The 15,367-nt window shown below is 34.4% G+C and overlaps 1 protein-coding gene across 3 annotated transcripts in view; it reads left to right on the top strand.

Moving 5' to 3' along the window:
- Positions 1-15,367, top strand: part of ADAMTS19 (ADAM metallopeptidase with thrombospondin type 1 motif 19) — a 270,506-nt gene that overhangs the window by 137,210 nt on the left and 117,929 nt on the right. For all 3 annotated transcript variants that reach the window (XM_087862326.1, XM_087862325.1, XM_087862324.1), the window contains one exon: positions 10,818-10,923. In XM_087862326.1, coding sequence (XP_087718452.1) covers positions 10,818-10,923 — 106 coding nt within the window. The remainder of the gene's footprint in view (positions 1-10,817; positions 10,924-15,367) is intronic.

The raw sequence follows: 15,367 nt of genomic DNA, 5'->3' as shown, positions 1-15,367 counted from the left end.
TTTGAGAGTTTAACTTCTGAAACCATCCAATATTTTGCCCTTAAATTTTCTGAAAGAGAGAAGTGAATGTGAAGTAGAATAAATCTGGACTACAGGAGCAGGAGCACAAAACTAGCCCGCAGCCATAAATCTTCCTAATTGTTCTTCCTTTCGTACAAAAGCAGTCCTTCTCATTATCTTAATGTAGGGAGGAGGTGGGTCTGTTTGGTGGGGAAGTTTATTATAAAGATTAAGGACCTGTGAAAATAAGAAAAGCAACAAATAAATCTCTTTTGGAACTTGTCCATTACCATGACATTCTCTGCATCTCTCAAAAGAGCAGAATTTAGGAATTGGCCACCTCTGCCTACCCAGCATACCACTCCCCCTCGGGACTCACTTTCTTTCACTATTTATTACGAACATTTACTTGTACCACCTTTCACCTTCTTTTTCCTGCATCGTATTAATATTTTATATGAAAGCTTGCCAAAGAATTAGACATGGTATCCATATGCTGTCTACGCCAATACTTCACAGATTTTAGATACCTCCAATCGCACCTTAGGATAATAAAATAAAATGAGTGATTATTCACTGTTTAATTTACCTTTAGCAACCAATTAAAAACACATACAGACTTTTGTTTAACATGTACATTCTCATCAAAATTAACTACAGTTTTGTCGCCATACACATTATAAGGTCAAAGATGATACTAAATTAGGAAAAGAAAATGTTGCATCTAGTTTCGTACAGTGTATTGAAACGTGTCCTCACAACTTCCTACCTCCCTTGATTCCAGGACAGTGAAAACTTGAACACATCATTTGATGTTAATTTTTCTTCCAGTTTAAATGACTTTATCCATTTACCTTGCTTTGGTTTAGTTTTAGCTAATATTGAGCTCTTCCAGATAGTTCCCCTCACCTCTCCTTTGATCCCGTCCATGGCTGGGGAGATGGGCTATGGATCACAAATCATAGTGCTTGCACTTCCCCCTGAGATCTTTGGGATCTGTGTCTTTGCAGTGAATTCCTTCGTCTACATGCTGGACTGGGCCTCCAAATGCATTTGGTGGGTTCAACTCAAGAATGTTGGTTTGGTCAGAGCCCTGTAACTCCTGTTCAACTCTTTCTACCACTCTCTTTATTGTCCCATCCTCTCCAGTCCCTACCTGTCCTGCTCTTACTGCTGCTAAAGATGCTGCCAGATCTCAGTGATGTCATCCATGGGTCCCCCAAGGTCAAACTGCCCACCTCTCTTGCCTCCTTGGCAATGAAAGTGGAAGTAGGCTCAGATTTGACAGCCTAGCCCTTCTTCCCACCTACTCACCCAGTGTTTTCATTAATTCCCTGCTTAACTCATCCTGGATCAGCCTGGAGTTTCCCAATGAGCTATCTTCCAGAGTTCCAAAGGCTACCTACTACTAATCCTTATGACTTCCCACCTGCCCTCAGAGCAAAGCCTGTAGATGGTTAAGAAGACATGACCTGGGTGGAAATACAACACTTGATCTTAGCCAAAAGACCAAGAAGCGATTGCCCTGTGTGGAAAAAGAGAGATGCATGTTAATACACCTCAAAATGTATTATCATGGTACTATACAGTGTATAGTTCTCATGTTGGGAATGAACAAATTGACTTCTGAGTACTTTCCTGCCCTTGTGATGCTTACCTTCCAATGGAGAGGTGGCCAATATCCAAATAGTTAAATTAATCAGTATATTAAAAGATAAACCCCTCAGGAAAAAAAAGTAGTAGACATAAGTAAGAGATAATGTGGGAGTTCCAGAATGGGGAGAAGGATATTTGCAATTTAAATTTGGTGATCAAGAAGATCTGGAGAGAGATAGCTAAGGAGGGAATGTTCCAGAGTGAAAAGCCAGTGAAGAGGTCTTGAGAAGGAAATGACAAGAAAAGGAAAAAAAAAAAAAAAAAAGCCAATATAGCTGGAGTAGAATGAATAAATGGCATTCTAACAGAAAATTCTAGATTTTGTATTTCTTCTTTTGACAGCTTTGGCAAGTTGTAAGGCTTATTGGCATACGTTTAAATACATTACCTTAATGTCTTTAGGATTATAGAGACATTTCCTTATTCTTTGTTGATGTTGGTAATTTGTATTTGTCTCTTTTTTTTAAATTCTTAATTGGTTTACTGGGGAATTATCAGTTTTGCCAATTTTCTTTTACATTTATTTTATAGTTCATTGGTTTTGCTCTTTATTATTTCTCTCCCTCTCTTTTCTTAAGCTTTGATGCTCTCTTCTCAGCTTCTGGAAGGAATTTTAATCATTGACTTTCAGTCTCTTTTATTTTTTATAATATATACTCTGAATTTCCCTGAGCATTGTCATTTCAGCCCACACATTTTTTATGTGTTCTATTTTTACTGTAACTATGTTTAACATATTTTCTAATTTTCATTATAATTGCTTTCACTTGTGGACTATTTAGAAGTTTATCATCTCATGTCTAGGCAGTTTGGGTTGTTCTAGTTACCTTTTTAGTTCTTGATTTCCAAATTATTTCCATTGTGGCCAATGAACATACTTTGGATAATTTCCACTCTTGAAATTTGTAGGGATTTTTTTCCTACTCAGTATATGGTCAGGTTTTATAAATGCACCATATCCTCTTAAAAAGGATGAATCTTGTTGTTGGATGCAATATTCTGGTATGTCAATTAAGACAGATTTGCTAATATTCTGTTCAGATCTCTTACATCTTGAGTGAAGGTTTTTATAGTTGTTTTATCAGCTATTAAGAGACTTGTTAAGTCTCCACTTTAACTGTGGATTTGTTTTTCTTTCTTAATTTGGTTCATTTTTACTATTTATATTTTGAAGCTTAGTTATTGAGTAAATACAGATACAGAATTGTATGTCTTCGTGTTGGAATGACCCTTTAATCATTAAAAAAATCCTTCTTCATCTCTCTAGATGCTTGTGACTCAAATTCAATTTGTCTAATGTTGTTTATTTGTAGTATTTATATTGTCACCCTTTTACTATTTCGGTTGATACTTGCATATTATATCGTTTTCTATTATTTTATTTCTACTTATTTATGTTATGCTTGAGCTGTATCTCTTATAAGCACAATACATTTAGGGTTTATTTTTAATTCAGTCTTAAAATCTTAGTTTGGGTTTAGCGTAGTCTTTATTTTTCATTCATGCATTCCAACTTTATCAAGATAAAGTTGACAAATAAAAGTTGTGTAAGTGTAAGGTAGACAGCGATGTTTTAATATACCTTTGCATTGTAAAATGATTATCACAATCAAGTTACTTCACACACCTCTCACCTTAGAGAATTTAAATATCTGTTCAATTTGGCAATCAGAGTTCTCACGGCATAGTCTTTTTTATTTAATCGAATTCTGTCTTTTATTTATTTTTTTATTTAATGATATGCTATCTTTCTATTTGTTTTCTGTATGCCTTTAGGTCATGTTTCTTTCATTTTCTTCTTTTCCTGCCTTTAAAAATAGGTAAATCCAATATTTGTATACCATTTTCAATCTATGTAATTATAATTGGTAGTTATATATCATTTTACTATTGTTTTGCAAGTATTTTGTGTATTATGACATGTATCATTTTACCACTGATTATTGCTAGAACTCTTGAGCACTTGAACTATGTATTGTTGCTTTCCATTGTGGCCAATGGAAATTGGCCTATATTTTAAGGTTTGGAAGACATTAAAATTAGTATTTTGTGCATTCGATATTAATTTACAGTTACTCATACATTTATTCTTTCTGGTGTCCTTTATTTCCTCCTCTTTATTTTCATGTTTTAGTCTAGGATTTTTCTTTCCGTTTGAAGAAATTGAACATTTCTTTACACTGGTACTTTGACGTAAATGGTCGTGGAGAAAGGGTTTCTTTCTCTATCTACAAAAACATTTATTTGGTTTGCGGTGGCCCAGTGAATGTAGATCTCAAGCTCCCCATCTTTATGTTAAAAATGTCTTTATTTTGTCATCATTTTCTCTCTAGTTTTTATATCAGTGGCCACCTTCTCACAGTGGCCATTTCTTCACTTCGCTTGTCATTTTTATTTGTAAGCCCATCTTCAGTAGAACTTTCTTTCCTGTGGGAATTCTATGCTTGTTGAGATGATGAAGTGTCTTGTCAAAGTGATCCTTCTTTTTTTTTAAATTTATTATTATTTTTTATTATGATATGTTAGTGACCATATTAGTTTTTGATGTAGTGATCCATGATTCATTGTTTGCGTATAACACCCGGTGCTCCATACAATACTTGCCCTCCTTACTACCCATCACTGGGCTATTTTCCTGAACTGACAAGACTTTTTCCACCCTTGTTAGAGCCCCAAATTGTCTGATCCATTTGCACATTATATTTATGGCTCCATGTTCCCGTGGCTTCATACCTATGCATGCTGATGGTTTGGGTTTCAGTTTGTTAGTAGAGCCTTTTCTGGCATACCCCGAATTTGTTTTGAGCCGGGGTTCCTTTTTTGCTCTCCTACATATGGATTTTTGAGATTATTTTCACACATTAATAGCCATTTCAGGCTTTCTGATTTGTTGATGGATCTCAGTTCCTTACTCAATTCCTGTCCCTGTGGACATTTTGAGACCACACCCATTATTTAATAAGACTTGTCTTATTAGCTGTGGACCCCCAGACTCTAGCAACATTAACTCATGATATCATCACTCCAAATTTGAAAAATTTTAAGCTTTAGTCCTGCACTGGAGAATCTTTTTTCTCTAAACTCAACTACACATTAAAAACTTTGTATATTGCATTTTATTTCGCACCTCTATGTGTTTTTCACAACAGGACTCTGTCTACCATGTTGCGGGAACACATAAACAACATTTTACTCTCTAGAAAATATTCTGCCTTTTTGACCACAGAGATTTACTGTAGTTTTTATTAAACTAATACTCTATTTCTTGTTTTTTTTCTTAGTATTCTTAGAAACTGTACTATGAAGAATGTTATAGTTTAAGCACTTAATATGGAAGCCTATTTTTTAAAAAACATTTATAACTCTGCTGATACTAAACTCCTAACTTACATAATTGTACTTTTATATTCCTAGATCAACTCCTAACTTACATAATTGTACTTTTATATTCCTAGATCATCATCTTGTCTTTTAATGGAATAGAGGCAGATAATTAGCGAGCTGGTGAGGCAAGGTATTTTAAAATATGTTTAAAGCCCAATTTGAATGTAATCACGTAAAGGGGTTTCATATTATGTGGGCACCATCAATAAATCATTCTAAAAAAGATTTTTTTCTAATTCATGGACGAAATACATTTCCATTCTTCAAAATTACATTTTTAGTTAAGGCCCCACATTAAGTTACACTTTATATTGGTCTTTGTTTCCAGGAGTTTCATCTATGCCATTCATTTCATACACCCCTTATTGAGGACGTGCTAAATACATATTGATGCAGAGATGTGTTACCTGGCGGGCGCGTTTAAAGAACCTAAGCTCCCCTTCTGTGAACAACAGCAACTCTCATCTCTATCTGCTTAGGCATTTTTCCCTGCTCACTCCTTTGTTCAGGAGTCCAACCCCCCCCCCCCCCGCAACAAACTTCCTCTGCTTCCCCCCCCCCGCCCCCCCCCCCACCCCCTGCACCAACCTCTCCCCACTCAGTAATACCAGCCAAGCTGTTTCTCTCCCTAAAAGCCTTTCCTACTTTGATTTTTCCCTATTTGGGGTTTCTTTTTATTCTCCCATAATATCTTTTGTATGTCTTTAGGTTTTAACGATCACATTTTCAAGTGAGTCGTGGTGTGGTTCTGCTCAGCCTGTATTCATCTTCGTACCTTTGGTACTTGTCCCCTCTTAACATTCCTGGTTCCATTAGGCCTCAAGCAACAGCAGTACTCATAGGGAAAGGACTTTCCTCCTCGGATACAATACTAGGACAAATATCTTGCCTAAGACCATGCAGGATTTTGTGCCAGGAGAGATGAGATGTTGCACTTAGGTAGTCTAGCTAGTGCTTAAGGGCAATAGTGCTGGGGCTGGACGATTTAATTTTGTTAGGCTACATCCGTCTGATCCCATAAAAACTGATTTCCTGATTAGTCCATTATTACTCCATGCTTCCTGTGGAGTTTTAAGGGTCTGTGATTATCTTGGAGAGGTATCAAATTACATCCTAGGATAGTACTTTTTTTTTTTTTTCAGATGAGAGATTCTGTTGACACCTTATACATGACTTGATTCATTTTTAGGTGGGAAATTAGAGGGTTTTTTGGTGTCCTTTGTGTTCGTAGAATTTTTTATATCAAAAGAGTATTTTAAAAAGAGTCTGTATTATATCTATCTTTAAATAACAGCTGTGTTAAATCCTTTCCCCTTCTAAACTCTACCCCTTATTATAATAAGAAACATGTGAGTTTTTGAAAGGAACTGAAAAGCATAGGCTTTTAAACAGAATAATGCAAGTCATTTAAATTAGTCATGGTTACAATTATTCTCCATAACTTTCAAGTTAAAGAAAATCTTCCTGGTGTGCCAAATGTAAGACAATGAAATTCAAACTTATCAGAGTCTTGGTTGAAGACTCTGATTTTACACATAAGTAAAAAAAGAATAGGAGGAGAGGATCATTGTGTTTGTTAAATTGCTTCCTGGTCTATAAGAGAATCTGTTAATTACTACTTAAATTGTATAGACGTGATCATCATATTTATGTCTTTAATCTTCTCATTATAAAAGTATTGTAAATACTTAAATGAATTTGGAAAATTGAAAAAGAGAAAGAAAAATTACTTATTATCTCTCCACATGATACAATTGCTGTTAGAACATTATCGTAACTATGTAGTCTTTTGTTTTAAGTAAGCTCTGTGTCCACTGTGGGGCTTGCAGTCCCAAACCTGAGATATAACTGCATTCTCTACCAACTAAGCCAGCCAGGTGCCCCCATTTTTATGTAGTCTTTTTATTCTCCTGTGAAAATGTGATGGTATGGATTTTTTAATACTTAGGTATAATCATCCCTCTGTGCCAATATATATTCATTTTTAAATTACATTTTATTGTATATAAATTTGTATTTTATGGTATAAAATGTCTTTCATATTATAAATTATAATTTTTATCAGCAAATTTCTTTCATGATTACACAGTAGTCATTGATTTCCCACAGCCTGGTGAGGAATCTAGGGCCTCCGGAGAGATTACTGTTCATTCTTTCTCTTCTCCTATCCCACAAGGCTGATGCTAGGAAAATGTCAAAGTTCTATACCTCTTGCATTCCTCTTGCTTCCCACTACTGCCTGTAAGTCAAAGTCTCTTGTCCTCATATAAAAATTCTTCATTTGGAGCCGAAGCTCCTCAGCTTTACCATCTTAACTGTCTCTCTCACTGTGATGGATTCTTCTCCTTGATTCTTGCCCACATTTCACGTGGATGTTGGCCACCTTTCCCCGCTTCCTGAGTTCACTGTGATCATGTGCAATTTCATGTTCAGATAATTGGTCCAACCAGTACTACTAAATAATTCTTGGACCTTGATCTGGATGATGTCTACCTTTCTCTGCTCCCCTGGCGATATTTAATCATATCATGGAACTTCACCTCTGAAATCTTATGTCTCTATTCCCAACCTCTTATCACAGACTCCAGTACTTTTTCAGAGAGTTATCTGTTCTTTTCCTTCATTGATGACTCCATTCTCGGGACAACTGTATTGTAGTCTTCAAATTATCAGCTTCCCTTTGACTTTACTTCTTCACTTATCCAGCCCTGTAATTTCTGTCCTTTCTTTCATTCTCAAATTTACTGCCAACTCTCATATCCTTTGATTCTTCCTTTAGACCTGATCTACAAAATCGCAGCCCAAATTTAATCCACATATTCTCTGTTTCAACCATTAGGTTGGATATCACTTACTTGGGCATATTAGTGCTTATACAGGCTCATTCTGTCTATCCTCGGCTGAACCGTCTGCTTTCCCCCAGTACTTAATTGGCTCTCTTTCCTGTTTCTCTCACTATTCCAAGCTTTTGTTTCTTTTTCAAAAAATACTAACTCCCATCTACCTTTGATCCACACCTCACCTAACATTGCATCTTTTTTCACTTGACATACAAGAATATCAGAAAGTAATTTCTTTAACTTAACAAATGGTATCTATGAAAGTCTTCCAGCGGGGTGCCTGGGTGACACAGCTGGTTAAACATCTGACTCTTGTTTTCAGCTCAGGTCCTGATCTTGGGCTCTTGAGATTAAGCCCTGCATCAGGCTCCGTGCTTAGCAGGGAGTTTTCTTGAGATTCTCTCTCTCTCTCTCCCCCTCTCCTCCTCCCCTCCATTCTTGCTTTCTCTCTCTCTCTCTCTCAAATAAATGAATAAATCTTTTTTTTTTTAAAAAGGTATCCTAGACAATGTAGGAAGATACAGAAAAATATGGAAAAAAGATACAAATATAGAATAGAAAGAATAATACAGAAGAGTTAAGAATTAGAAATAAGGGACAATTTGGTGGGAACAATATATTTGAAGGGGTACAGGAGAAGAAATGTAAAACTTATTAAAGTGACTAAATTTGATATGTATTGATCCATACAGCAAAGAGACATGACGTAATGACAGTCTACATTAGCTGACTGTTAATCTGCGTATGGTGATACGATTATTGTAGTTGTGAAATACAGGGGACTCCTAAAGGAAATTGGTACCAAACAGTGATCTTTGGCATGCCAATTATAGTTGAACTTAATTCAGTATTTTTGTATTTATTCTCAAGTTATATACTTTTTAAATTTTCAAATGCGCAAGAGAATTTTAAGTATTCTATTAAGAGGAGATATTTTTCATTCACCCTCCTTCTCTCCTTCCCTCCTTTCTTCCATCTTTCTTTTCTTCCATCTTCCTTTAAACTATAACACAAGTTTAGTTACTCTCATATCTTTGTTTTCCATATTTTGTTGCATTAATAAGTGCAACTTATTAGCTCTCCTAAATTTCAGTCCTATTAGGACTTAGCTCTCCTAAGATCCACATTATGCTTAAGAATCCTCAAAGATTTAGTTGATTTGTTATTTAATGGAACTAGAGAACAAATATGTTTTTCTCCTCCTCTTTTTCTCCCTTTCCTAACCCGTCTGTGTTTACCCCTACTCACATCTTTCCTTCCCACCATATCTTGATTTAATCCTGAAGTAATTCTAGTTGTCTTAATCAGCCAAATGAAGTAGTAAGGGTTATCACCTGTCTATTCATCCTACCATCCATTCGTAAGGAAGCAACTTCATCTATTTGTAGATTTTATATTTTAATAAAATATTTCTACATGTATAGATAAAATAACATCTTTATGTATTTCATCTCTTGGCTGTTTCTTCCTGTAGTTATGTTTTTAAAATAGAATGTATATAGTATATTTTGCTTAGAGAATGTATCTTCATTTTCCTGGTAGGCCAGAGGATACCAGGCCTTGAGAATCTGCATGAAGAGTTGAATGGGTAGTTGAGGATTTCAGATACTGAATTTTCAATCCTCGAACAATGCCTCTGTTCAAACCTTGTGTGCCTCCGTCTTGAGTCTCTGTGGGGTTCTACCACAGTCATAAAATCCTTCTCCCCTGTCATTTGGCTGTGCTCCCCTAAATCAGTTGATATTCTTCCATGAACCTTCTATTTTTCCAAAACATGGGCAGGGCAATTTGTTCTTTTATTTAAATATAATCATTTCATAACACTATTTTTTATGTTTCTGAAGAGAGAAAAGTCACAAGCAGTCAGCTAACCGCCTTTAACTGGGGACCACTCTGCACTAAATTGTAATGAGCAGGAAAATAAATGTTAGTTGGTAGATGGATTCAAAGTTCATTTCAAATCCTCATTCTATAATATTTAGTCGTCATGTGATCTTTGGCAAATCATTTTACCTGTTCAGTCCTTAATTTCTTCATATAATGTGTTTAAATGTATTTTATAAGGATATGAGCATTACAGAACATACAAACAATTCAATAAACACTAGATATTACTTCAATAAACTTTGTTTTTTGAAAATGCATTAAAACTTACACTTGGAAGGTTACAGTTCTTTGTGTTAAATGATATTTATTCAGGGATGTATCTTAATTAGTAATATAGTACATAAATCTTTGACTAAGGAGTAGCAATGATTTTGCATATTATCTTACCACTGATTTAAACCAAAAGATCTAAATATCTTACTGGAATTGTTGTCTTAGATAGTATTTCATTATCATACTCTGCAGTTGGACATCTTATTAGCCAAAAAATGTTCAAAGGAAATGCTTTTCAATATTCCAAATATCACGGGTAGTTCTTATGTCATATTAGTTAAAATGGTATTTTACAAAATAAAATTTCAAAATTTTATTACCTCAAAATATCAATGTAAGTTCAAGAATGCCATATATATGTAGTTTATTTTATTTTGGGGTATTTCTCTGAAACTAGGTTCTTTACAATAATTGAAAAATATTTAACTTAATAATTGATTTTTGATTTAAATTTTCAAACTCGTGTCCATTCATTTATCTTACATGACAATGAAAAGTGGTATTTATAAAATAGATTCTTAGAGCATGCACTTTGAGAATTGGATAATTGATCAAGTAATTTAATCTGAAATATGAAATTGAAAAGAATATTGAGTTTATTGAGCGATTTATACATACACAGTCTCCCTTAAAATTCCATGTACAAGGGGTAGATATAATAGTTTAATATTGACGTTATTTGAATGGAAAAACCATCATTTTTCATTTCTTCTGATGTGTAGCATAAATATTTACATTTGAATCTGACATATGATAATTCATGTATATGTTTTCTAGGTATAGCTTATTTGAGTGGAATGTGTAGTGAAAAGAGAAAATGTATTATTGCTGAAGACAATGGCCTGAATCTTGCATTTACAATTGCTCATGAAATGGGTCACAAGTAAGTAAAAATTCTGGCTATGCCGCATATTAGCATATAACTTTGTAATTTGAGTTATTGAATTACATGCATATCTTTTGTGTTTGGGGGGTTTAGGGAATTAGGGAATTTAAAAATTAGGGAAACAAAAAGATAACAAGTATCATCTAAATTTAAAGTGTCTTCTGAATACTGTAACCATTCCTGATACTTTGAATAAAATCTAACTACGTTATTGACATTCACATTAGGACATTCATTACGTGGCACATGATTCATTCCATTACAATTTCCAAATGATATAAACATGGCAATAAACATGACACTATAGAGCTATTTATTATTCAAATGTCCAAAGGAAACACTTTGTACAAATAAAAATACTTCCAACCTATGATAACATGTTTGTTATTTACCTGATACAGAGTAAAGGAATTAATCTGCATGGCTTGGAGTAATGTATTTGAAAGAAACTTCATCTGATCACACAGTTAATATGTAATGAACAGTATGTCTCAGGGACAATTCTAAGTACTTTACATAGTTTGGTACATTTAAAACTCAAAAAGCAAGGATCTCATTTTATAGATAATGTTAATAGCGATCATAATTAGTAATAGCAACATTTATGTAATATTTACTATGTGCCAAAACATTTCTAAGAGCTTTATGTATCCTCAGAACATTTTGGGGAGATATGGCTATTAGAGTACCCACCTAACAGGGGAGAAAACTGAAATGTGGAGAAGTTAATTTACCCTTCCAAAGTTATGAAAATAGTAAGTGTTGGGGGAAGGATTTGAACTCGGGCTATTTAATTGAAGTCAAACTGTTCTGTATTTTTATATTAAGTTATCTGCTATCTTTGGGCCTTCTCTCCTTCATTAGTAAAATGGGGATAATACCTGTGTTATGAGGTTGGTCTGGGATTCAGATTATGTAAGAACAAGCACATATTTACAGGCAGTATATTATAGTAGGAATGGTGTGGAGTCAGACTGAATTTTGACCGTGGCCTTCCCTGCGTGCTAGCAGTATCAGCAGTACATATGAAAAGTATTTTAATTGGACTCAGATTTAGTGAGGTCCTACTCAGGGAGGTGATCTTTATGGAGGCCTCTTTGGTCAAAGACATATTTAGTTTGGCTGGTAGTGTTTAAAAATTTGAATCAGTTGCCAACATTAAAAAGTATAAATTTGACATAAAAATTCAAATTTCCAGACCTGGCAACGTTAGACCTACAGCCCCATATGGCAGCCATTCCTTGGAGCTGAGTAGCGTCTGTACCCTTTAGACTGGGCCCATCTTTCCCAGCTCATCACTGGCTGCAGCTCTGTGGTACTGGGGTATCATAGACCCAGCTCACTCCATTTTCATTATATGCGTGGACTCTGTACACAATTGAGTAAATCGAGCCATAGAATTTGGTTGGTATGAGAAAGCACAGAAGAAGATTTATATAGGACATAACAGAGTTTGATTAAAAAAACTTTTTATTCAAGTAAACTGAAGTAGAGAAAAATCAAGTTATAATTATACAGCTCAATGAGTTATTAGAAATTGTGTATGACCATGTGCCCATAACCTACTCTAACAAGTAAGACATTATCAACAGTGATTGATTTTTGATGTCACTGTTTTTAAAGGTGTGAATATACTTTCATTTTCTCCCACGCAGGCTTTCAGTGGTCAATCTGGAGTGTTCTACACTCCAAAGTGTTTATTTGTTATTCAAAAAAGAAACAAAAAAAGATAAATAACACTTTAAGATCATCATCCTTTAGGGAAAGTATGCCCTGCCAAAAACCTAATTTGGTGTTGCACTCCAGGAATGATAGGATTTAGACTCTTAATTCCAATATAATTTTCATAATTTAAAGATTTCCAATTTAATCATATTAAGGAAAACCATGTGCATTGTTTGAACAAAACATACTGAAAATAATGTTTAGGGGCAAGAAAAAGTTGGTATTAAAAAACTTTAAGACCACAAGTACAAATTCATCATAAGTACAGTTTTTATAAGTTAAATGTTAGTTTTCTAATAATATAATTTTCACTCTTAAGCTATGCATTAACAGTGTGGTATACAAGCAATCTCGGTATACTTTTATGAAACAGACAAGTAACCTGAATAGTAGAAGGCTCACTTTATGAAGCAATCTTACTTTACTTTAGTATATGTAAAATAAATTTCTTTAATCTCTGATGTATTCTAAAACGTAGGAAAAACACAAATTAAAGGAACCAGCCACAGTGCAAATTACTTTATTAACATGCAAAGGCTTGGTCAAGAACCTCCAACTACTTAAAAAACTAAATGATATAGTTTAAGGAAAGGCCACTTGAGCTTTATGTGGTAGAAACATTGGTTTATGACCAGGAACTCAGGTTGGAATGGCTAAAATGGTAGTCAAATATTATTTTATTTGACTTTTATAGAGCTGTACCCAAAATCAATAGAAATGTGCCAAAGGTAGGGTAATGCTTGATGGATTAAGACCAAGACATGTGATATATGTTGAACTACTTAGTTACTAAAAATCCTCCTTACTTGTAAGCAATATGTGTTTCAAAAGTAGAGGCTACTGTTCTTCTTAATGCTAGAACGTGGGATACACTAACAGAATAATTGTGTCTTTAACAAAGAACATACAACGAACAGACAGGAGAGAGGTCATCTGTATAAACTATATCATCACCATCCAGTGTAAGATATAAAGCACAATGAAAGAAGAATGGAGGAAGAAGACATAAAAAACAATGTCCATAACACATAGCCTCTCAAACAGGCAGTTTTCACAAATGTTAGGTAATTATATCAGTGGGTCCTACGTGTGCACGCACACAAATCAACAGAGCTCTTAGGGATACAATTAAGTCAACTACTTAAGTGAAACGGTTAAATTCTTATTTTTTGTCTTTTTAAATTTCTTTCCCGTCGGTTTTTTTTTTTTTGGAGAGGTTATAACTTTTTCCAGTTTATTTCCCTATGCAGAAAATAGATCATATAATTCTGCAAACCACAATTTTAGAATGGCAGAATGAGTCCATTTAAACTTGTCAATTAAAGAATGCCTTTGTAATCACACATGAAATGTTTCTAAATTGATTTGGGATGAGTGTGTTTATGTTCGTTGTCTTGAATTTGGTTTCTAGAGTTTCCCAGAGAAACTCCATATATGGCTGGAAAAGTCAGTAAGGGCCACCAAGTAATAAAACCCGAGCCTTAAGGGTGAGAATTTGAGTAATTGAAGAGAACAAAAAAATACTTTTTTTTTTTTTTTTTTTACTATTTCAAAGGAATCTTAAATGTAAAAATGTATCAAATTTTCCTGTGGGAAAGTGCCAAATAAAAAAATCTTCTATAATATATACAAAAGTATAGATTAGTATCCATAGCAAGGAAGAGGAAATAAATGATTTATACCAATGTTTATGGTTCTTTTTCAAAATTATTTTCCTTTCTAAACAATAGGTCAAGGTCAAGGGGGTGTGATTTTTTGTTGTTGCTGTTATAACCAAAATTTTCAACAATATAATGTTTTTATTGGTTTTAAATGTATTTATAGTCACATAATACAAATGGGATATTCAATAATTAACTGTGATCAAAGCTAAAACTTTATTTTGTTGAACTTTATTTTTATAAATAATACCTTAGGAAATTGTTCATGAATCTGATGGAGTTTGTTGAGTGCACATGGATACACATATGCACTATGCTTTATATATTTTATATGATCTTTATAAACAATAATTTGTTAAAGTAAGAAATTTTACTTTGATTTCAAGCCATGCTTTATGACTGATATATAAATTGTGGTTAGATTACTGTGTTTGGGGAGTATCCCCAAGACCACCCTCAGGTTCAATGATTAATTAGCAGGACTCACAAAACTCAATAAAGCTATATTATTCAAATGATAGTTTATTACAGTAAAAGGGTATAGATTAAAATCAGCCAAGGAGCAGGCACAGGGTCCAGGGGACATAAGGCATGAACTGAAAGTTGTCTTCTCCCCGTGGAGTTGAACTGTGTGTTAATTCTCTAAACAATGATCTATCAAAACACACACACAAAGTATTGCCAACCCAAGAAACTAACCTGAGCTTTGGCATCCAGGGTTTTTAATAGATGGTCATGTTGTTCGTGGAGGCATGACTGACCACCCCCAAGGAAGACCTTCATTCTCCATCCCCTCCAGAGGTCAAGCTGGCCAAGCCCTACCCCAAAATCATATTCTTAGTATAAGCTATCTGGCTTGTCCTAGGGCCCCTAGGTAAGCAAAGAGAGTCTTATCACAAAAGATATTCCAAAGGCTGACATGTTACCTCCCAGGAGCTGGGCAAGGGCTAGACCTATGAGCAGGTTTTAGACCACCCAAACTTGCAGAGTTAACTTTTTACTGCACAATGATACAATATTCTTTAATTCTTAAGATACCATATTTATATTAGATT

The sequence above is a fragment of the Ursus americanus genome, chromosome 5 (genome assembly GCF_024610735.1).
Source record: "Ursus americanus isolate L20-20 chromosome 5, mUrsAme1.1.p, whole genome shotgun sequence".
NCBI classification, from domain to species: domain Eukaryota; kingdom Metazoa; phylum Chordata; class Mammalia; order Carnivora; family Ursidae; genus Ursus; species Ursus americanus.
The sequence above is the reverse complement of the archived record's forward strand: the minus strand, read 5'-3'. Positions and strand labels throughout refer to the sequence as shown.